This window comes from Pocillopora damicornis, chromosome 14 (assembly GCF_964200805.1).
Source record: "Pocillopora damicornis chromosome 14, jaPocDami1.2, whole genome shotgun sequence".
NCBI lineage: Eukaryota > Metazoa > Cnidaria > Anthozoa > Scleractinia > Pocilloporidae > Pocillopora > Pocillopora damicornis.
In genome coordinates, this window is record NC_142683.1 from 18,621,100 (window position 1) to 18,644,656 (window position 23,557).

A 23,557-nucleotide genomic window follows, 5' to 3' on the forward strand; every position below is an offset into this window, starting at 1 on the left:
CGCGGTAATGTCCACGTCAGTTTTCCAATGTCAAGGTTAGAGTTCTTTGACGTCTTGAATTTACCAGATTATTTTTTTCTCTTACCTGAAGATTTCTTTGAAATGAAGGCACAGTCGGAAGCTGGTTCTCAACCGAGAGGGAGAGGGGTGGGGATAGAATAGCTTTTTCTTAAAATGACCAGTAGACGCTCAAATAATCGATGTAATGGGTAATTTACTGCTAAATTCAATTGTCAATACAGGTCAGTAATAGTCACTGATAAAAATACAATTAAAACATTGAAAAATGAAACTAAAACGCGGAAAGTTCTACAATTATGCCCGTGTAAAAATCTGATATCTTACACACTCAACAGATGATTCTTTTCTTCTTAAAGAAATATGCAACTTAGCGATATATGAAAAAAAAATTAAAAATTAATAAATTTACCACATGCTGTAATAACTTAGTTGAAAAACGAGTAAACCAAAAATTTACATATTAACAAAGCATTATAAATTTAATTTTTTTAAAAAGAAATTCCACTGACCCACCAAATAAATCCCCCATCGTCTCTTTAAGATAATTATATTACAATGCACTTCTAAATTAAAGCACGCAGTAGCGTATAAAAGTAAAATTTTTTCTTCCGTAACTGCAAGCAATTGTTTCAATTTGGACACACTCCAATTTGTGATATAACTGTATAACAGTATTACATACAGTACATAAGTTATTTGGAAATAATTTATACAAAAAGCTGTTCTCTTAACCAAGTTCTCATTGTACGAACCCTATTTCATTCCAATAAAAATTTTAGCCTACTTGACGGTGAATTAAACCAAAAATAAAAAAAAGAATTATCCCCTATATCGGTCAAATACTATGTCCTTACGTTTTACATAGCTACTTATGAAACTTAAAATGCCCCAGATTAAAAAAATTATATTTTTACTACCTACAAATTTTTTTGGTTAGAGAAAGTGCTTTCATACGACCAAATGTCGCCATGTTGGATATGATGAAATAATACATTAAGCGGTCATTACTGACGTCATCAAAATGGCGTCACTTCAAAGAAATGGCACAGCCACGAGTTACACTTCAGCGATATTATCAATGATAGCTGCTGTGTTGAAACTTGCTATAAATTAGCCAAGAAAAGGCAATGAAACGCGGGAGTAGATTATATTTGTCTTAATGTGTTAGCTAAATTACTTTGCTGGGTTGTAAGCGGAAGCAGTACACACCACGACACCTTAGTGACACCTGAGAGCTGGTCAATGAATTGGGTACAAATAAACATCCGAGTGAATGAAGATTTAGATATATGAAAATTCACATATTTGCACTGCGTTTGTACCCAATTCATTGACCAGCTCTCAGTTGGCTTGTTAGCTCAATTGGTAGAGCGCTGCACCGGTATCGCAGAGGTCATGGGTTCAAATCCCGTACGGGCCTGAAATTTTTTTCAGGTCCTACTTACAACTACTAGTTTCAGTAGTGTTCTTAGCTGCGAGGATCTTCTAATTTCATCTTTCCACCGCAGTGCAAATATGTGAATTTTCATATATCTAAATCTTCATTCACTCGGATGTTTATTTGTACCCAATTCATTGACCAGCTCTCAGTTGGCTTGTTAGCTCAATTGGTAGAGCGCTGCACCGGTATCGCAGAGGTCATGGGTTTAAATCCCGTACGGGCCTGAAATTTTTTTCAGGTCCTACTTACAACTACTAGTTTCAGTAGTGTTCTTAGCTGCGAGGATCTTCTAATTTCATCTTTCCACCGCAGTGCAAATATGTGAATTTTCATATATCTAAATCTTCATTCACTCGGATGTTTATTTGTACCCAATTCATTGACCAGCTCTCAGTTGGCTTGTTAGCTCAATTGGTAGAGCGCTGCACCGGTATCGCAGAGGTCATGGGTTCAAATCCCGTACGGGCCTGGAATTTTTTTCAGGTCCTACTTACAACTACTAGTTTCAGTAGTGTTCTTAGCTGCGAGGATCTTCTAATTTCATCTTTCCACCGCAGTGCAAATATGTGAATTTTCATATATCTAAATCTTTATGCCAAAGTTGATTGCTGTATAAGGTGTATGCTTATCTAAAAATCTCTTTAAAAATTTTTCCAAACCAGCAGAGGATAGATATGCCTAGGTTTATATTCACGCCTTATCAATGATGTACTCGAGGAGGTGGTTACGTTAGAATTCCTCCATGTGACACACGTGGACCATTATGCACGCGTAGCCCACGTGAACGTGCAATGGAAGCCATGATCAGCAAGCACGTCTTGAACTTTGCTATCCTTGTGAGGATCGCACAGAACTTCTGCCGGCTTCCATGATACTTAGCTCCGTTCTGAAGTTAGGAAAACCACAAATTACACACATTTTGACCAAAAATTTTATCGCTGGAAATATCGAGGTGAATGCAACCGACCAATATAGATACTTGCTTTCACGTCTTTTCCGCTTCTTACCTTAAGTCACCTACTCCTTTGCTCTGGAGAAAGTCTAACGCTCGAAATGTCAGCTTTAGTAACTCTTTACGCTGGTCAATTTAAAATTTATCAACTCAGTTGGTAAGACACCAATGATCTCACCTACTTCGATCGCACGAAACAAGTTCGCTTTACGTGTCGGAAAGGGAACAAAAGACTCATTTTCCCGCCTTATTAACGGCACGGTAAACTCATTTTATCTCATGAACTACAGTCTAAGAATTATACGCAAAACTATGTCTCAATGAAATCATGTATATACGTTGCTCTTACTTGAGTACTTTAGGGAGAGGTGTTTGGTCCAGTTTGTACTGAATAACAGCCAGTTTGCATAATGTTCGAAGTGACGGCTCTGTGGAGTTAAGGACAGTCACTCATTACGGTCTATGACTCAATTTAAACGATGCTACCTATCGCAGCGAAATTTTGAAAAATCTTAAGACGCGGTTTGGTTGTGTTATTCCACAAGTGAGCAAGATACACCAAACTCTGAGTTAGGAAATTGCTCCTGAGGGATTACCCTTCTTTGAGATAAACAGGACAGTTTGCTCATTACTATTTAACTGTGCGTTCAGAATTACCCTTCTCGTGTCCTCAGTATTACACTCCCTGTACGCTCGTGGTTTCCCTTCCTGTGCACTCAAGATAAACATCTGTACCTGCCTTCTCGAGATTACCTTCCTTGTGCACTCTGCCTAACCCTCCCTGTGCAATCTGCATCACTTTTCCCGTGCACTCCGGGCTACCAACCCATAGAATCTAGATTACCGACCCTGTGCACTTTGGAGTACTGTCCCTGCGCACTTTGGAGTACCGACCCTGCGCACTTTGGAGTACCGACCCTGTGCACTTTGGAGTACCGACCCTGTGCACTTTGGAGTACCGACCCTGTGCACTTTGTTTTACCGACCCTGTGCACTTTGGAGCACCGTCCCTATACATTTTGAAGTACATTCTCGGTGTAGTTTGAAGTTCCTTCCCTGTGCACTTTGGAAAGGAGAAGATAGAAATTACTCTGCAGTGTGTACTTACCAAGATCTAAGATGTACAGATCAGAATGATCCTGGAGGTGGTATTCATCATCAGCAGGTTCTCCTGCAGCAGGGCTACAAATTAAAAAAAAAAAAAAAAACACTAAGTCAGTTTTTATGAATGAAACTGCTACTTCTGCTGTAAGTTTGAAATCTGTAGTTAATTCATGTATAAACATTTTGGTTCAGTTCCCTTTTGCTTCACCAACAGTGGGCTACTTAATAATGTAAATACCTTGTTCCACCAAAGATCATCAACCTGGTTCCTATCAGACAACAGCAGTGTCTCCTTCTTGGACACGGCCCATGTCCTGAAATGTCCAGTTTTGTCCAAACATTGGTATCTAAAAGGAATGCAAATTGTTGGTCAGTTGTAAAATAAACTGTGGCAATTAAGTTGCAATTCTCAAAAAGAAAATCAACAACTCTCTGGATGTTCTCAGGCTGTGTACAGTTGTAATAACATACCCTGGTCAGGGCAGTGCATGACTCAAAAAAAGTAGCCCCAAAACAATATAAAACAGAATGACTTGTGCAAACTTTTTGTACCTGTGTCTAAACTAAACACTTCTCCATAATGTTTCTTTTCAATCCCATTGTAACCACCAAAAACGTAGACATGTTTGCCATAAGCAACTGTGAAGAAATTACAAGTGAAAAGTTAATTACTTAACTGGAGAGCATGTCACTATCAAATGTATATGGATTTGTCCAATCGGACCATGTAATGAAAAAATCAGTAGCATTATTACATTGGTTGCCTTGATCAAGTTGCTAAAATTGTTAAAAAAATTTTACTTGCAGAGTTGAAAACAAAGATGAAAGGAAGACACTTGAAACTTTTCACCTTAATTCTATCAACAAATTATTTATGGTAGATGTATAAACAAATGTTTTTTACATCAGTCTGCGTGCACAAGATATAAGACACATAGCAAGTTTGGGGAGCACTAGAAATGTGTAAGAAATGCTCAAGATGCAGCTGAAAACAACTTTAGTTTCATCAGAGCTCTGAACACTTCTCATCTGCTTTAAATCTTGATGAACATGGACTGAAACATGAACCTGTTGTCGAATGCCATTTTCACTCCCACAGTTAAACTCCCAAGATCTGATTGTTAACTCTACCCTCTGGCTGCTACAAATTTCCTTGTAACTTGGTTAAAAGAATTTAGCATTTGATCAAGATGATAACTTCTACCTGATTAGTTTTAGTCCTCTCATCACCTGTTTGCTAGATAATGTATGAATAATATAGGGAGAACTTACATGTTTATCATTTCTGGGAGTTAATGGGTTAATCTTGCAGAAAGAGAAATCCTCTCTGCTATGAGTTACCCACCACATCAGAGTGCACAAAGGAAATGTAAAGCTCAAGCATACTCACACAGTTGAATTAGACTACCAAATTGCCCGGCTATGTCAATATGTTCATTTAGTAAACAGTGACTAACCTGCAGAGTGACTCCGTCTTCCAATGGGTACATTTCCAGATGTATTTAATTTGAACCAACAGTTTTTAACTGCAAAACATGCATCAATTTTCAGGTGGAATTAATCACAAAAGTATGATGAACAATGCAAGGGTCAGTTTATTTGTAAAAGCAGCATTCTTGTATTAAACAATAACTGCAGAAATGCGATAAATTCTCATGTAATACAAACCTGTATCAAATACTCTAACTGAGCTGGAGTAAACTTCCTGTCCAGAATGGTATTGCCCAAGTCTATCTCCTACAAGAAAACAGCAAAACAAATTAATTGTTGATTTAGTTTCTGGTCGCATGAAACACCAGAAAAAAACTAATATCCTTTACAAGGCACTCAAATGCAACTTTTTTATTTTCCATGGTCTTGCTACTCACAATACTTCATTGAATCAGAAGAGATTTAGCACATTGAATCGAATATAACTAAGGTCATATATGTCCTAAATACAATGTAAATACGCTCGAGAAATAACTCTTCTCACTACACAATTAATATTCAATATGTTCGTTTCTAAGGTTACACTTTTCTATCTTTTCAACAGTTTCTATTTGAGCAGTTTTTGATTGAGCATCAAAAGTAATCCATGACTACCTTGGCATTACTTTCCTTGTTCTGTGACTGGTCTAAAACTTGCACCAACATCTCAGCCAATCAAATATGAAACTAAACCAACCCAAACTTGGTCACTTGCATTTTCCCCTGCTTCAAGCAGGCTGCCTGTTTTTGCTTTCAGTTCTCATTGGTTGAGGATCATGTTTAATTTTTGCTTTGTTATGATTGGTAGTTTTAATTAATTGGTTTTGGTTTTTTTGACAAAGTGTGACAGTGTTACTAATCTAGCCTTGAAATGGGATTTCCCAAGGCAAACAAACTGAAAGTTTATAATCTCTTACCTCACATGACTTAAAAGATTTTTCCCAATTTTCTACAAGGTCCACTGAAGCCTTAATGGGAAAGAGAAGACACCCAAAAACTACCTGGCGGCAGGACAATCAGGCTGATATGAAGAATTGGGGCTACACCTGGATCACACATGAAAAGCTTGCACAAAACAGGTTGGGGTGGAGAAGGAGAAATCTTCAATAGCCTATGCTCCAGGGGAAGCTGAACAGTTGTTGGGTGGTGAAGGATTACCTTCCCTCCCACTTAACCCTTCATGCCAATGACTACAATATAAGGAACTCCCTGGCTTTTTTTTTTTTTTTTTTTTCAATCATTCCAGAAATAAGGGGCATCCCTAACCAACTTCATCCTCCTGTTCCAGTGCAGGGAAATATTTGATCTTCCTGCCTAGATTTGTCAGTGATCAATCTTACCTCTGCCTCCAAAGATGTACATGTTTGTACCAACAGCTGTTGCTGAGTGGAAGTCTCTCCACTTGGCTGGTTCACCCTGCAGTCAACAACACAAACATCACAAGAAAACCACCATCATTTGACAAATATATTAATTGCTTTGTCTAGGGTTATTGTGATATCAGGCAAATTCTTGGGAGTTGGTTGGCAAAGGAGCCATAAAGTTGTAAACCAACTTGTAGAAACATTAAACGCAGAATTTTCAGGGCAAACACAATGTAAAGTGGCCACAGAATTTTGCAACCAGGAGGGTTACAGAGTAAGCTACATTTACACCCCTTAACCCCTTTGATCCCTAAGAGTGACCAGCTTCTAATTTCTCCACACATATCACCCCTTAATCAAACATTAAGGTCATGAGAATAAAAGAAATGATCACCAACTAAAGGGGCTCTTGATTATTAAACAAATTCTCCTTGTCTGCCCCTTAGGAAATGTATAGAGAACAGTATGGAGAATATGCATACTGGTGGAGTATAAGGGTTAAAACCTTACCGTTACTCTTGGTTGGTGCCATGTTAATGTTTGTGTATCCAGATATTCAATTGAATTTGAAAAGCACTCTCCCTAAAAATTAATCAGGAAATAAAGCAAGGCATTTACAATGCAACTATGCTTCAAGGTGTAAAAATTCCTTCAAAATTATACCTGTCCAGAAGTCTAAAACATAATAGGCTATCAGTGACCTTATTCAAGCACTGATGGGACAGCATATAGATAATACTTGTGAGAAATGCATAGCAGACAGTAAGGAGAGTTGATATGTAATTCTTGGGAAGAAAGGTTTATCTTGGCCTTTAACTCCCAAGATCTGATTGTCAAGTCTCCCTTTTAGCTACTTCACATTTCCTTACAAATCAGCTATGAGAATTTGATTTCAGATCAAGATGATAAGTTCGAGTTTGTCCCCTTCGTTAGATAATGTATGCTTGAATATTATAATGAGATTTTGCATGTTTAAATAACAATCAAGAATTTAGAAGATCCTCGCAGCTAAGAACACTACTGAAACTAGTAGTTGTATCTGAGCAATTTTAATACTGCATACATCATTGCTTTCTCAAAACATTAACTGTACAAGAAATGCACTTAACAGGAAAGGTTAGCATGATACTTTCTGAATTATTAAAAAACATCTACCATGCCAACTAATACATGTATGTTTGCTTGTCAATAAGGCAAATCTCGGATAAACTGGTACAAAGTGTACAATTAATTTCAACCCCCTAAATAAGTTTCATGAATACAAAAACATTTGGATTGCAACTTTCAGTAAAGAAATTACATCATTGCTGATAACATTTCACATTGTTTTTGGTTTCTAACTTAGAAAATGAAAAATCAAAAAGCTTTCCTATTATCCAAATTGTTTTAATTTCAGGTTTTCATGCATTGCTGAACTAGAATGTAGTTTGTCTACATTGCTTATACTTAGTTATGGAAATGTTTAATTACACAAAAGGTCCAACTTGAGGGGTGACCATTAATGATGAGTGAAACAACACTCAAAGATAAAAATCTTTTTACTCGTAATGTAATATACCGTTACTGGTATGTTTGAACAATAACAGTCTTAAAGGGTAAACACTGGTCTTTTATTACTGGAAAACAAAATCCAACTGGGAGCTGGTCAATGAATTGGGTACAAATAAACATCCGAGTGAATGAAGATTTAGATATATGAAAATTCACATATTTGCACTGCGTTTGTACCCAATTCATTGACCAGCTCTCAGTTGGCTTGTTAGCTCAATTGGTAGAGCGCTGCACCGGTATCGCAGAGGTCATGGGTTCAAATCCCGTACGGGCCTGAAATTTTTTTCAGGTACTACTTACAACTACTAGTTTCAGTAGTGTTCTTAGCTGCGAGGATCTTCTAATTTCATCTTTCCACCGCAGTGCAAATATGTGAATTTTCATATATCTAAATCTTCAATCAAGAATTTGTTGGTTTTACCTCCTCTTCATATCCACCAAAGATATAAATTCTAGATTCAATAACGCAAGCTGAGTGGCCATCACGGGCAGCTGGGGGCTTTCCATTTACTTCAGGTTTGGACCATGTTAAACTCCCTAGAAAAAAAAGACAAAACATATATACCACTTAGTGGCTTCCTGTCCTATGCTATCTTAAGATTGCTCATAAAACATTACAACAGTTGTTGCTTAACCCCAAGACCCCCAAGAGGGCCTAGTATCTAATTTCTCTCTGCAATATCACCCATGAATCCAACATTATGGTTAAAGAGAATAGCAGAAATGATCACCAACTAAAGATGCTCTTGATTGTTGAATAAATTCTCCTTTCAGGCAGTAGCCAGCAGTGCACCTTACTACTGCTTAGAACTACTTGGATTTCTTGAAGATTCAAAAAATAGAAGGATTGCTTTACTGATTTGAAAATTTCTCCAGGTTACTTCTTGTCTAAGAGTTTTGTTGACATGGATATGCCACAGATTGCAAGTTCATTTTATTTTGTTCCGTTTCATGGTTCTATTTTGAGGTTAGATATTTCTCTTTACTTGCTTTCAGTTTAATCGCATCTAAGGTGATCGCTCTGACGAAGGACTAATGCTCGAAGTGTCAGCTCTTTTACCCTTTACAATGGCCAATTTACGTTTTCAACTCAGCTGTCAACACTAAATTACCTGCTATACTCTCTCACTGACACAGCACCACAGTTTGTTTAGAAACTTACCCCCTTTATATACAGAATAATTTGGTTAAATATTAAATATCTGTGTATTCCATAACATGGAGTAGAATCTGTGGTATTTACATAATCAGAGTACCAAATAACTCATCTCACTTGTGTCAAAGCAGTACAGTATGTTACAGGCCCCATGAGTGTCATTTCTCCCGCCAAATATGTAAACCAGATCACCCATGGCTGATGCACTGTGACCATATCTCATGTATGGAACACATCCTTTACATTCACAAGATACTGGAGGAGGCTTCATCCATCGGCACTGAACTGCAAGGAACATGACCAGTCTATCAGTGCTTCTACTCTCAAGAATGATCAATACTTAAATTCTCTTTACAATTTCAATACAATTTAGAACAGGGAGGTATTGAGCCCTGAACTTTTTTCTTTCATTTTGTGAAAACCTCAAGATTTCTCTAAAAACCTTGTACAAAAAGAGAGAGTTTTCTTCTATAAACATGATGCATGGATTTATCTAAAATCAGGACCCTCCTCCCTTTTCCCTCTTTGCTACCCTCTTGGAATGATCACTACACAATATTTTGTCACACAAAACTTAGTTAAATCAAATTAGAATCAGCAATGACAACCACAGAGAAGTTATACACCCAATGTCTCAAGACTGAAATTGGGTTGTTAGCCATATGAAAGAAGGACAACTGGTGAACATTAAGCAAAAAAACATCAGCATGGACAAAACCTGACAACAAACTCAACCTTGAAATATGTTAAATCAAGCCCTCGGGTTTGTTTTTTGAATGTCCCAAGAACATAATTAACGACCTTTCATGCTGTGCAGTTTCATTCAAAATGGGATTTTCAAAAGTTTTGAAAATTACATGTATTAAATATAACTATCAGCTAAAGAAACAAAATGGGCTTATCAGGGTTCCATAACCTGCTTCTCTCTTCTTTAAATTTAGATTTTAAAATATGCCTTTGGGCCAGTTATGTTACCAAGGTTTTTCAGAAATAGGACTCAGGGAATAGAGGTAACAAGGAAGTACACAGTGTCATCACTCTCAGCTGATTACAATTAGACCTGATTTGAATCCTGACTGGTATCATTACACTGTATTCTTGTGGCTCTCCCCACCCAAGAGTACAAAAAAATGAAAATATTCATGTATGGTCATGGCAAATTTGTAAGGAGAAGGATGTCAAAACCCAAATTTATCCACAATAATTTATTTTCATTATTGGTGCGAAGTCTGTAATCAAAATCAAATCTCGGTGCCAAATACTCACAATTAACTTAGTAATAATATTAAGAACAGCTTTCGGTTGAGAAAATTATCATGTAATTGTAGTATTGGTCCTCGATGCTTCATGAAGGGAGCCCAAGCTAACTCTGCTGCAAATTCGCAACGATAAAATATTTAACGTCCCTAACTGAATACTATACTCAGATGTATAGAGCTTGTTTTCTGCGCTTGAGTAGAGTAAGCGATCTTCTGTCCTTTGCACGTTCATTCCGACGAAGGAACATCATATTTTTAGCACAAAAATAACAACATTCAAGCCACAAACTTGTGGCCATATTATTAATTCATGGCGAATGCTGTAAATTAAAATGCGCACGTAAACAACTTGGCTCTGCTGTCGAACTCAATTGCTTTTCAAACGTTAAAAGTTTAAAGGACACAACTTATTTTTGAATCAATGCACGATTTCATATGCGAGAATGATAAACGAATTCACCTCAGCAGCAAAACGAAAATTTCTAATATTAGCCACGCAGAAAGATTGCTAACAATGCATTTCCGGTAGGTTTTTTTTAAAAAAAAATACCTGCTTGTGACAAGTTTTGTATCTTCGAAAAGCACGCACGTTCGAATCTCGATTTTTCACGCGCTGAACTCCACAATGAACCAAAGCCGTGCAATGTTAACCTCAAATTCAACAAACTTACCTGTATCAAAAACATGCACGTCTATATTAACAATTTGGTTGTATTCCTCGCCCGTACAATAACCACCAAAACTAAATATGAACCGATTTCGAATGGATACTGCTGCATGATTTACACGACGTGGGCCTCCTTCGACCTCCTGAGTCCATCTTATAGCCATGGCTGAACTACACTAATCCTCTAACTACTTCTAAAAACGTTTAAAAAAGGAACAAGCTAGAATCACTTCAGATTGAAAGCAAAGTACAACTGTTTGTTGCCAGCAAATGGGCTGCAGAAAATTTTGTCATTCGAGAATATTAGATGAGATGCTGGTCAGCGGAAACATCTGGTGAGAACGTATCTGTTGTGTAAGACAAAAGCATAGTGTCTTTGTTATTTTTTTTAGATAAGGCAAAACAGCTGGAATCAATGGTGTAATATGAAATTTCTCGCCACCCAGGATGGTAAAATATAACATAATCTCTTGTAAAATGGTTTTTTCGACATATGATACGGTGAACGGAGCTCTCAAGAAAGGAAGCAGACCAATAACATTAAAATTCGTTTTTTTTCTTTATCTTCAACTTGCTAATAGCTCTGTTCCTTTGATCAAGGAACACTTATCTGAATTGTGAATACGTCACTCACTTGTAAATACAATCAATATTATTTTTTCTTCAAACATGCGTTATTAAATGTGAGGTAAAGAAGATATCTGGATAGAAGCCAAGTTCGTTATTTACGTTCTTCTTAATCTCTTCTCTCTTTTACTCATGAAAGAATGTTTTTAACTTGCAAACCGCGGAAAGCGAGGCTGCCAGCAGCTTTCTTTCTTTTTGAGAAACGATGAGGAATTAAAATCCAAAACGGAAAACTAACGCTCGTTTTTCCTGCTAAAATGGACAATTAAGGGGCGTTAAAGTTGAGGTGCTTTATTTATCTCTTTCTTGGGTGCGGCGTGCTATAAATGCTAGTGATCCGAAATCCTCGTTTTCAAATCAGGCCGACCAATCTTTACTAAGCCTATTGAAGATTTCAATCCAGTAGAATGTACCATAAATTTTCTTTACTTTAGAAGATAGACGTGACATTGTCACGAAAGGTTTTGCCGACATGTGAAAAGGATAACATAACGAAGTCTTGTGACCAGATCCCCAACAAAAAGCAAATTAACAGACAAAAGAGGCTTGAGCACTGATTCCGAAACTACGAATACAACTAAAGGTCGATAATTTGAAAAATGGTAACTCCTCTAGACAACAACATTACAGTGAAAGAATGTCAACATAGATCAGTGGCTTGGAACAGAATACGGCCAATTCGTTCCTATCTTATCTTAAATAAGCTTAAGCAGATGTTTATATCCCGTGCAATAAACTCGGACTGTCGCCCATCGAATTATGCCAAATCACGTGCTTTGTGCGTGAAGGACAAGGTCCAAGGTTCATATTTTATCTTCAGCTCACAAAACCTCTGCGAACGACACGGAAAAAAAAGAGACGCTACAGTGTGAAAAACGAAAAATTTTCTACTCTAATACTGAGTCAGAAATCAAATTACGCAAGGTAACCACATAATTTGCAAAAACATGGCAGTTATTCTGAGATGCAAAGAAAACACTTGATATCATTAGCAGTAATTTTTTTTTCTTCCTCTTATCTGGGATTGGTGTTATCTTACAGTAAAATGATATCTGTCTGATGGATTGAAAACGGAACAAGCTTCTGTCCCCGACTATGATCTAATCCGAATATTATCAGTTTTTAGCCAAATTAAACGAGGCAAGTTAAACTGTTTTAAACGCTCAATTTAAAGGGACGGGCGAAAAGGCGGCGAGGGTAAGCGCGGGAAAAATCGCGGGAGACGAAATCCTTCCCAAACTCCCTCGGATTTTCGCTCGTCTGCTTTGACAGAGAATGGTTCAGACTAATGCACTAGTCAGTGGAAAGCCCCGCACCCCCATACCCGGGGAATGCGGGTCATTAGCGGGGGATTTTAGCGGTTTTTAGTGGTCATCTTCGCCCCAGTGTGCGGGGTGTTCGACAACATTAGACACAAATAACAGCGACCGGGGACCGTTAGCGGGGCTAGCGGGGCTTTGGCGGGGATTTCGCTTTTGAATAGGCCTGCAAAGAACACTGGGAAAGCGTAGATCTCAAAATGGCGGCCGCCAACAAGAAGGTATGTACGATTTAAAATCCATTCTTTTCATGCTTGTAATGGGCCATCGATTAAATTCTGTGTTCAATTTCTAAATATTATCATGTCTTGTAGTGAAATTAGAAAAAGTTGGGTATTGTTTATGCCCTCGTCATGCTTGATTAGCGATTTATTTAGAGCGTTGACCTTTTGTCTTTTGGCACTTGTTTTCATTTCCGTTGCAACTGTGCAAACCGAGCCAATGGGCGTTTTTTTATTTGTTGTTTTAAATAACTGTATTTGTTTTTACAGAACTATGTATTACCAAGAGGAGTAGAGGAAGCCATGATTGTTTCATCTATTTTATGAAGACATTGAAAAAGTTTTTGTAAGAGTTAAATTTGAGGCACAATTCTTGAAATAAATTAATTTTGGTCAACGTTGTGTATTTGGGATTTTTCAAGTATTGCCCCGGGGGCGGAGTACAAAAATGAGGTTTTGACATAAGAAATTGCCCCGCATAGCGGGGAATTTGCTTCATTTAGTTGGGACGCCTGGTCTAATGCCCCGCTATTCCCCGGGTATGGGGTTGCGGGGCTTTCCACTGACTAGTGCATAAATCTGGCTTGAAAACATCCTTTTTTTATCTAGTGTACAATATGTGGCAACGTCTGAATATTTGTATTTTTTTAACCAGGTAATTAATTTCCACTCTTTATTCTCTTTCATTCTAGATTTAAGGTTGGTAAAGCAGAGTGCCTTGGAATATTTAAAACCTAAGTATTGTACAATTACGATGTAACATTCTTGATTTGTTTTCTTTTTATCGTTCATTGTTGTAATTATTATCATTTTTTTCGACGTCTTAGCAAACCACAATTTTGGGTGTTTCAGTTGTCATCTTAAAACTGAAAAGTAAGATTCGCCTTTGGATAATTTCTAACCACTTCACAGTATTTCACGCGTATCAGCTGCGGTAAATTTTGTACGGAAAACGTGTATATTTGATATTAATATATACAACACAGGTAAATTATGCTTTTCACGCGCGCTGATTAGTTAGTTCGGAAATTATTGGCAAGTATTATTCCCTAGCGCGCAGTCGAAGAGATAAAACCTTGCGTCAAGAGTTTAATTTCCGACTAATTTCCCGGTACATTGTCAGAAACAAACTTATTTTTTTGGTTACTGAATGGTACATAATAAAACTATTATTCATCTTGGTGTCAGTGAAGGTGGTGGATATTTACCTATTTACCTCCACTTTGGTGAACAATTGTTAAATGAATAGATGGTCGAGATTGAGAAACAATATCATACATAAATGCGAGCAATTTACAAAAAGATACATTTAAGTTTTCGGAAAACATCCGCAGTTCTTTCATTGACTAAAAAATATAATGAAAGAACTGAGCACTTGTACAACTGCACGCGTTTAGAATCATTTTCTTCGATGTTTTTAATCAAAAAGGAAGGAGCTCGAGATTTAAGCCGGTTTCTAAACATTTAGCGTAATTCAAGATGTCTCCAAAGTATTCAAGGAAATCAAATTATTTTGTTGTCAAATTCCAGCTGTTTAGAGGAGAATTTCCAAAAATAATTCTCAGATCAATAAAGAATTTTTCGTAGCAACGAGTTTTAATCCTTTCACCCTCAAGATCTGATTGTTAATTCTCCCCTCCAGCTGCTAAATATTCCCATGCAAATTTTTTACCAGAATTTGGTGTTGGTTCACGATTACAACTTTTACCTGATAAGTTTGAGTATTCTCATTACCTTTTTGCTGGATAATGTAGGGGTGTTGTAGGGAGAAGCTATATGTCAATCACTTCTGAGGGCAAGATGTTAATAATATCTATAAAAGGTAGTTTCCAAGAAATATTGATTGGCAGACCCAGGGCCTCGCGGATTTTTCAAGTTGGCGATTACAGCAAGAAGGTTGCATTCGAGCAATTCAATTCTGCTTCGGTAGCATTCCTTTAACGGCGGTGAAAAGAATCGCAAATTCTTGGAACTCGAATCTGAAGGGAAACTAATTTCTTGGTACTGAAGTTTTGATGAACAAGCTACTGATTCTTAAAGGACGATAGTGAGTATAAATTTTTTTTGCTTTCCAATTTAAGTTGCAAGAAACTCAACCATTTTTTACATGTATTTTGAAAATTCCTCGCTTTGTGTCGTGAACTGATTTAATTAGAACAACAAACCTTCTCTCGCTTACACAATTATTTTGACTGAAGAACAGTTCGCTTTTGCCTTTTGCCTCGGCGATTGATTTCTCTCCTCGTGTAATATAAACCCAACACATGTAGGCGATACGCTTTAAAAAATGTCAATCTTAATAACACGTTCTCTTATTTCGTAACGACAAATTTACAAAATCGTGACACGCCATACTAGGCACCATTGTTGAATTCAATGAAAAGGCAAGGGAAATATAAGATTTGTGGCTGAGTTTTTATTCAAGTCTTAAATCTGTGTGGCACCAGACAAGATGTTGTTTCCATTCAAACCAAACAGATTTACATAATTACTTTTACTCCTTCAGTCGACAAGAAGGCGAACTTTCCACAGAACTATATGTAATGGTTTTCCTATTAAAATAATGTTTAGGGCCAGCGCCGGCCTGGTATAGCAATTCAAGAGGTACGGTGTGCGTGTGAAAATAATTTCAAAAACATCAACTGCATTTACATTATTCAAAGCAGCGCTTATTTGTAATTAACCTTATGCGGTTCGTTTGCCAGTAGAGGATATTTTCGTTGAGATTGAAATCAACAATTTGACACCTCTTGCTTACCTTCATGACTGAAAGGGTTGCATTCATCAATCACGTTCCATAATTTATGGCCCGTAGCGAAAAAGAACAGAGGTTGCCGTCAGAATAATTCAGTGAAATTTAATTTGATTGCAAGTCCCATTGAAAAGTTGAAATTCTTTATTATTTATATCATTAATCAAAGTTTTCACGTAACGGTGAAACAAATTTTAAACAGAAGGATTTCGGTATCTCTGAAAATTGTCTAATCTATGATAAGGATTTGCTTGCTGTTGTTGAGAACTTCGTACGCTCTTATATTTCAAAATACAATTTTTATCTTGCTCTCTCTCCTTGCTATTGCTGCATGATAGGGCACAAATTTCACTTAAAGAAATTTCTTTCCAGGTCAATGCTCCCTTATCAGAACTTGTGCGTGATTAGCACATGCAATTTTCATCGAAAGGCTCATGATCAGTTCGGAAAAATAAACCTGATTTCTGCGTTGTAACTTTATGGTCAAATCCGTTGTAAGTGTTTTACTTAGTCTCAGCACAATTACTGAGATTCTGGGAAACTCAGAAATTGGAAAAAGCCCCACAAATAAAACCGGAATTGTATTAAAAACATCGAGATAAACTTACAACTGCTCTAAGCCGCCAGAGGTGAACGAAAAACATCCCGCGGTAACAACTAAGGATATATTTACGTAAAACAAGAGATTACAAATCTCTTGTATATAATTTTTTAAAAAAAATTGAGATCCCGGCGTTTTTATTAAATTATAATGACAGTAATGGATCCTTTTGCTCCATGGGGCCGAGATGGCGCGCTTTTGCAAAATTGATTTTAACGGAAATGCTTATCACTCTGTCTTGTTTTTATCTACAGCTTAACAGTCTCCTATATCTTTGGTACCAATGAATGAAACGCCGTCTTTTTGGAAATCAGCCCACATAAAAAAATATTCCTTATGAGATTTTCATTAACCTGACTTCCGATCAAAAAATGACGCAGCAAATTCTTTCAGCTGGACAGCACATTTACCTTTCAAATAAACTCTTGACGATTCGTGCTGAAAATGGCTTCTTTGCTATTCATATATGCACATTAACGTCTTCCTGTCCCAGCTGTTCACCTCCTGGCTGTTGGAAAATCGAAGAGAAAAGAAATGAATTCATAAGCCAAAACGCAAGAACAAAGATTCTGCTTTCACTTATCGTTTTACAAGTGTTGCTTTCATAACAAGAAACACCAAAAAACTTGACTATTTTAAGAGAGAGACAGAGCCCAGCTGTTCAAATTTTTTGTTGCGTTCATTGCAACCAAATTTGCTGAATCAAGAATAATTCGGTGAAAGACATGCAAAAAGGTGGCATAATATACAAAGTCTGCATAACAGCATTATGGCGTCGAAAACAGGCCTTTAAAATATTAATCAAAAAATAAAAATAAGGGAATTTTAACCTTTAAATGCTTCATTAGTTCTGCTAACCTCTGCATAGAATATATAAGAATTTTGAGTGAAAACTGTTTCTGATTTATAAAACGTTCGGTCTCAAAAACGAACCACTCCTCCATGATGAAATTATCTTGGAACAATGACATCGAACATGATTACGCCTGCAAAATGAATACTTGTAAAATTAGAAGATGACCGCTCGACATTTAAAATCTTTTAGATTCAACGTTCACTGTGCTGTCTCCTGTCTGTAAGGGTTGCTGTGACAACAAATGGATTTCTATGAATAACCAACAAAGTTCTCCAAAGCACGAAATTAAAAGAACCTATTTTCACTTTATTGCCGGTTTTCAGGTGCCGGATTTTTTTCAGACATGGTCCGCAGTAAAGTACCACTTCAGACTTCATCTACGTATACGAAAAGAAGACTAATAAGTGCCAGAGACCCACGTGTTGTTTACTCTAGGAAATCAACACGAACACATTTGCCTCGATAGAGACTTTGCTCCTCCAAAACACAAACGGTCACGTACCCATAAGTTTTCAAGCGGATATTTACGTTTTGCCTTCGGGGGACACTCAACTGATCTTGAAAATGTGCTCCGAACCAAATCGAGAAATTAAAGTGAACATTAATCAGCAAAATTACAAAATAATTACGCACGAGAAAGAGAGTTGAATCTAAACTCGCTCAATTAAGGCCTCCCGAGAAATGTTATCTTTGTTTCATCTTTTGACTATGAAGAATGAAATGGAGCTAAGGAATTGGTTACTTTATCAGACTCTAGTTTTATTGTTCCAAATACTGAAATAAAACATAAATATTGAATAAATAACTTCATCTCTGTCCAAAATACTACCGCAACATGTGCAGGTGTCGACTCTAAAAGAACCGAAGGAAATATAAGTTGATAAAATTTCTCGAAAACTAAAGTTCCTAAACTGTTCGCCTCTTTTTCTTTGAGTTAATTTGACCATTCTTAAGCTGTACCCTGTGTCAAGTCCAAGTTAAGAGTTCAATCGCGATTTCTCTGGAAGCAAATTGCTCCTGCAATTTTATCGACTTCGTTTGAACCCGTGGATGGCGATGTCAGCTCTATCTCTTTTCTTGCATCGTAAAGGTTTGAATTATTGCAACCAGGAGTCAATCACTAAGGCCATGTTGGGACACATTGATTTATTATCAGTAATTTTCAAGTGACCACTGAGACTGCAAACATCTGAGATTGTGGCATAGTGAGTCTTCTCCATTCGTGTAAGCTACCCTACATGGAAAATCGATCATAGATCAAATGATCCGTTCTTTAGAACGTACGGTATAAAATAAACCAAGGCTATGTTGTCAAATCAAAGCAGTCAGTCTCATTATCTTAGAAACGGTAGTCTAAAATTGCTCATTTTCGCAATTTTTTTTAAAGACCTAGGCGTATTGAATACCTTCCGCTACAAAAATTTAAAGTTACATTACCTCCTCTAAAAATTAAGAAGGCCATCTGGATTTCATATTAGTTTCCGGCCGGTAGTTAAAATCTAGTGGTTTTACCTTTCGATTGCCATCTTGGTGAAGAATCTTTGAATTGGACCCACGAAATACAAAGGCCTTTGCTATGAATACATTTACATTTCATCGGATTTGTTTCTTTTGGAATTCCTGGTTGGTTTAAATTCATCAACGCTTGAAGAAGAAGTAAACATGTAAAAAAAGAAAAATTTTAAAAATAGATCGGTTTGGGCAATAGCATATGTGCTATAGCTCATTGCCTCATTGCCTTTAAGAAATCAGTTGTTAAGATTTTTTCTTAGCATCATTTTTTTCTATTTTGCATATACCTTTGTTATATTTTACAATCTTTTATATATAATATTTGATATCCTCGTTATTTATTTATATTTTTTGACATTTAGATCTAAGATCTAAGATCTAAATCTAGATTTAAAGATCACTTCTCCTACGTTTGCCAGTTCACCAAAAGCTGCATTTTCAAAACACAATTTTTAAAGCTGACCGAGGGCTTGCTCAATACTTTTTGATTTGTGGATTCGCAACAAATTACAACCGAAGGGTTGCACAGTGATTTGCTGTGCATTTTAACATGAATTGGACACGGTCCCAAAAGCTATGGCTAAAAATGTAATCTGAATTTTACCGCTTTTATATCCATGACAGACAGATTCTGTCAATTCAAAGTTTTCATCATACAGGACAAAATCGCTGTTCTTTCATTAAGGCATATATTAACTCAGATATTCTATTACTATTTGAAAATATCTGTCTAAATCTTAACTCTACAATGTTAATTAGAGCCGAGATATCAAGAAATAAATAATCAATATCAATTAAAAATTCATACTTGATAGATGTTTAGCTCTTGGACAGGGTATGGTGGCCACAACTTTTACGAAGAAATTAGGATAAGCATTTTGTCGAATTCAATTTGCAGATTATTTCAGATTCTCTTGTTTCTTCCAGAGCCTCTTAGAAGGGAAAAATTTTAGTCGGTACCATGTAGCATGTAGATATTACTAAATTAGGCTTTGATAAATGCTAAAATCCTTTTTCTCCGAGACACTAGTCTCTTTAGAGATTATTTTTTCTCTCAACCACTGGCAAACAGATACTGTCATCAAACCGATTTGAGATGAGTTAGTTTCATAAAGTCACGCGACGTCACGTGACGTGTCCACCATCTTTAATTTCAACTGGAAACTTGGATAGACCCTGGGAACTAATTGTTTTTTTAATATCGTCTTCCACTCTATCTGATGTTTTAGACACGTATTGTAAAACTCTCATTAGTGTCATAAGCTGTGCATTGACACAAATATATAGTTTGGAGATCCGGATTGAGTTGAAATATAAAAGCAGTTGATTACTGACAGTGCTTAGTGCTACTGAGAAATTATTTACATCAGATACACATTGAGTTCTCGTGCAGACGTGGAGGTATTTTTCTGCACATCACGTACGTTAGGTCCATACATATAGAACAGACTGTTTACGCAGTATGACGGTGCAGTTTTTAAAGGTAGAAAAAGCTAAAGGGGATTAAGACACCTGCAATTTCTTATTTGATGAAACTGTTTCGACTTGAGGTTTGAATTTTTAGATGTGATCACCGATATTTTTGACTAAATTTCCTACATTTCAGACAGCGTCAACTCATAAACTGACGGATGAAACTGGAAAAAAATGGAAAAAAGCTTCTGTCTTGTGACCTTATCTCGTGCCCCGTTTTGTTCACTAGGTCAAGGTAACGACGCATAAATCATGCCAATTACTGCAATCAGAAAACGTGCGGTCAGGCACAAGTCTGCAATTATGCAAAGAATATTACAGAAAGTATGTTTTAAGTTCCACCCGGCCTTAAGTACGTGAGGGCGTAAATAATACGATATAGATAATGCACCTTGCTTCAAAACAGGATGTTTGACTATGATTAACACTGTGAACCAGCATCACTGGGTCCAGTGCTAACGTACTAACCGCGATCCATTCAGTTGTTGGATGCCTCTGTGCTCAAGGTACGCATACAAGCCTCTTACTAGGTTAGTATTGAAGAATTGCTCTGAAAGCCGGTAAAAATCAAAGATTAACAGCAACGTGGCTGCGGTTAGGCTAGGAGCTCCCTCACTGTGAACTAACTTACATTTCTTGCTCTCGTTCACTGATTGAATGATTTGAAGGTATGTCTCTATTGGTCAAAAAGGACGATATCAATTTGTGCTCGCTCAGGCCTAAAATCCTTAAAAAAAAACCTTTTGTAAAGAAATCGGAAAACCTTCCAGAAACATCACGGCTTTTGAACTTTGTTACTTGTTATTCCACATTGCTTCCCGCATATAATTTTCATTCAGACAATACGAATTGTTAATTGCAGTAAATAACCTCTTCAACCTGATGGCAAATACCCTTGCAATTGCTCTTACTCCTTTTTGGCAAATATAAACCACAAGCTGCTAAGTGAAACTTTGCGAGAAGGCCAAATCGAAATGGTTTATTTTTGACGCTGGATTAAATTTCCTGTTTACTATAATACGCATTAAGAAATTTATTTCAAAACACATGAAAGTTAAGCGATAATTTCATATTCGTGACCAAATGCTTCTCTTAATAGATCTAATAGTTAATGGTGAAATAAAAAGTGTGTGAGATAAAAATTTTTAAACTGTGAACGCTAGAGGGGAAAGACATCATGACCTATGATATGAACTAGTAACAAATTAGATTAGAAGACAATTTGGCAAGTTTCCTTGGGGTCCTTTTAAGCTCTTGTCACAGTATTTATTGAGGAATTCCAACCATGGCCTGGCCCTATTTCAAGAGCGAGCTCAAATTTCAGTCTTTAACCTTGTTTTCAGGGATATCACATCTTTTTTTGCTACGAAAAACACACCTCACGTGCGCACGTGAGAATCACCACGCGAGAGTAGCAAACAGTCACATTTTGTCTCGTGCGGAAATTACAGTCACATTTTGTCTCGTGCGGAAATTACAGCCACATTTAGTCACGTGCGGAAATTGAAAATGAAAAGTAACATCCAATCTTATCGATTCCTTTCCCAGAAAGCATTTGTCAATCCCATGAAAGTTGCAAGACCTCGGAAGATTGCGGAATTAGCGATAAGAAATTATTACAATAATTGTGAAATGAAGATTAATAGCTCAGTTGCTACAGAGATAATCAACTACGCCTTACATATGATACATGAATGAAAAAAAAAAAGAATAATTGGCGTGCAACAAGATTTTTCATTTTACTGCGTGGTCTATCTCTGTTTCTTTCCTCAGAAACATATCATGCATAATGTTTTCGGCATCATCTCCCAACACCGGGCAAACAATGTAAATTGTCTCCATAGCGTCTTGGTAAACAGCTTTCAACATGGAGTAAAAGGATCATTAAGCACGCGTTGGAATTCTATGGCCTCGGAGCATGTCAAATCAAGTTTGGGCGGTCTCTACCTCTTATACCCGCCCTAGTGGCCTCGGCGAGAGTACCGAAAAATTATTTGACGTCATAAATCTAAACGCGCCCCGTTGATTGGTCCACCACTGTGGAGATAAGCATCTAGCTCGGTCTCGAAAATATATGCAAGGGCTGAAGGACCCTATTTTGCCCTCTTTTGAAACGATATTGGGCGGTCAAAGCTCATAACTTAAATTTCAAATAGCATTCTCCGTTGAATTTGGCGAAAATTCTCTCAATTCGTGTAATTGTTACTTCAAAATCAATTTGACAAAAAAACAGCAAAGTGCAAAATAGATTACCTCGTCATTTTCACGTATCAAGCAGGCTAAAGACACGGTCTGTCAACTGACGTCATAATCTTATTTACAATCTATGAAAGGCTTCCGAAATCTTTAACTAACCATTAACTCTTAAAAGTTTAAAGGTAAAAGGAAAGATGTTCCGGGCCGTTGAGATGTTTTTGCATTTCCTTTGTACTTTTTATAATAAAACGTCGAATAAATTTGCTTCTTTCACGTTTCCACAGTAAATACCATAAATGACTTTCAAAAGGGAATTTGTGAGAACAACTTTGACCCGGATACAATAGTATTACTATGGTAATTTATTAAAATATATTCAAAGCACGTTTTCAAGTTTTCAAGACAGCAATGCTACTACGTCTCTCATCCAAACACATCACGCTATCGCACAATCCGGCTTCAACGGAACAAATTCACAAAAGCTCTAAACCAACAGCGATTTAGTAAGTGTCTTATCACTCTTTCGCTATTTTGAGAGCGTATTTCTTTTTACAGCTCTGTTATTTGCTGCGGATGAAAATTAGAGTGGGTAATAATTTCGCAATGGTGAAGATTGTAAACCAATATTTTGCCTCGATTTCGCAGAAACCCTCCGCCGTATCTTACTGCGGGGACGGATTCAACAGAAAGATTTACGAAGATAGTTTTCAACCCGGGATCACCTTTAAGCAAAGAGGAATTCTTGCACAATCCTTGGCAGAGATTCGAGACTGTGTGGGAACCTTTGGAGCAAGCAAATATATCGACAACAGATCACCGGACGAAGACAACAACATCCGTTCATAGAGGAATGGCTAGCAAGGCAGTCAAAAATAGGTTCGTTTTGTCTGCGCTTTCTTTGTCTTTATATTAGAATTAGCTATCACGCATTGCAATTTGTGACTCTCGAGGGAGTAGTAAGGATTTAAATTGTTTAGAAATAATAATTTTTGTCACATTCGTGAGTAAATCTTAA

General features: G+C 37.0%; 2 protein-coding genes and 1 long non-coding RNA gene across 12 annotated transcripts in view; 2 read left to right on the forward strand and 1 right to left on the reverse strand.

Moving 5' to 3' along the window:
• Positions 1-194: 194 nt before the first annotated feature.
• On the reverse strand, positions 195-21,005 carry LOC113682737 (kelch domain-containing protein 3). 7 transcript variants are annotated; one of them, XM_089194747.1, is made up of 14 exons: positions 19,682-19,800; positions 18,874-19,005; positions 16,916-17,013; positions 9,177-9,344; positions 8,325-8,440; positions 6,863-6,934; positions 6,329-6,404; positions 5,187-5,255; positions 4,976-5,044; positions 4,071-4,157; positions 3,757-3,865; positions 3,523-3,596; positions 2,764-2,842; positions 195-2,348 (listed from the first exon to the last, which is right to left on the reverse strand). In XM_089194747.1, the coding sequence occupies exons 4-14, from the start codon at positions 9,328-9,330 to the stop codon at positions 2,291-2,293; spliced, it is 963 nt and encodes a 320-aa protein (XP_089050873.1). In that variant the 5' UTR covers positions 9,331-9,344; positions 16,916-17,013; positions 18,874-19,005; positions 19,682-19,800; the 3' UTR covers positions 195-2,290. The 7 variants fall into 7 exon arrangements, with proteins under 7 accessions (XP_089050873.1, XP_027055716.2, XP_027055713.2 ...); XM_027199915.2 differs by lacking the exons at positions 18,874-19,005; positions 19,682-19,800 and adding an exon at positions 20,815-21,005; XM_027199912.2 differs by lacking the exons at positions 18,874-19,005; positions 19,682-19,800 and adding an exon at positions 20,738-20,869.
• LOC113682736 (hypoxia-inducible factor 1-alpha) overlaps positions 14,997-23,557 on the forward strand; it is a 16,047-nt gene continuing 7,486 nt past the window's right edge. Inside the window, exons 1-2 of one of the 4 annotated variants that reach the window (XM_027199907.2) lie at positions 14,997-15,199; positions 23,188-23,418. In XM_027199907.2, the coding sequence (XP_027055708.2) occupies positions 23,393-23,418 (26 nt within the window). In that variant the 5' untranslated portion in view covers positions 14,997-15,199; positions 23,188-23,392. Of the gene's footprint in view, positions 15,200-20,712; positions 20,877-22,979; positions 23,046-23,187; positions 23,419-23,557 lie in introns of those variants that run through there. The other 3 variants (XM_027199906.2, XM_027199905.2, XM_027199903.2) reach the window with 3 other exon arrangements.
• On the forward strand, positions 20,908-22,237 carry LOC149034835 (uncharacterized). The gene is made up of 2 exons (XR_016183211.1): positions 20,908-21,014; positions 22,120-22,237. It is a non-coding gene; the product is annotated as an uncharacterized LOC149034835 (long non-coding RNA).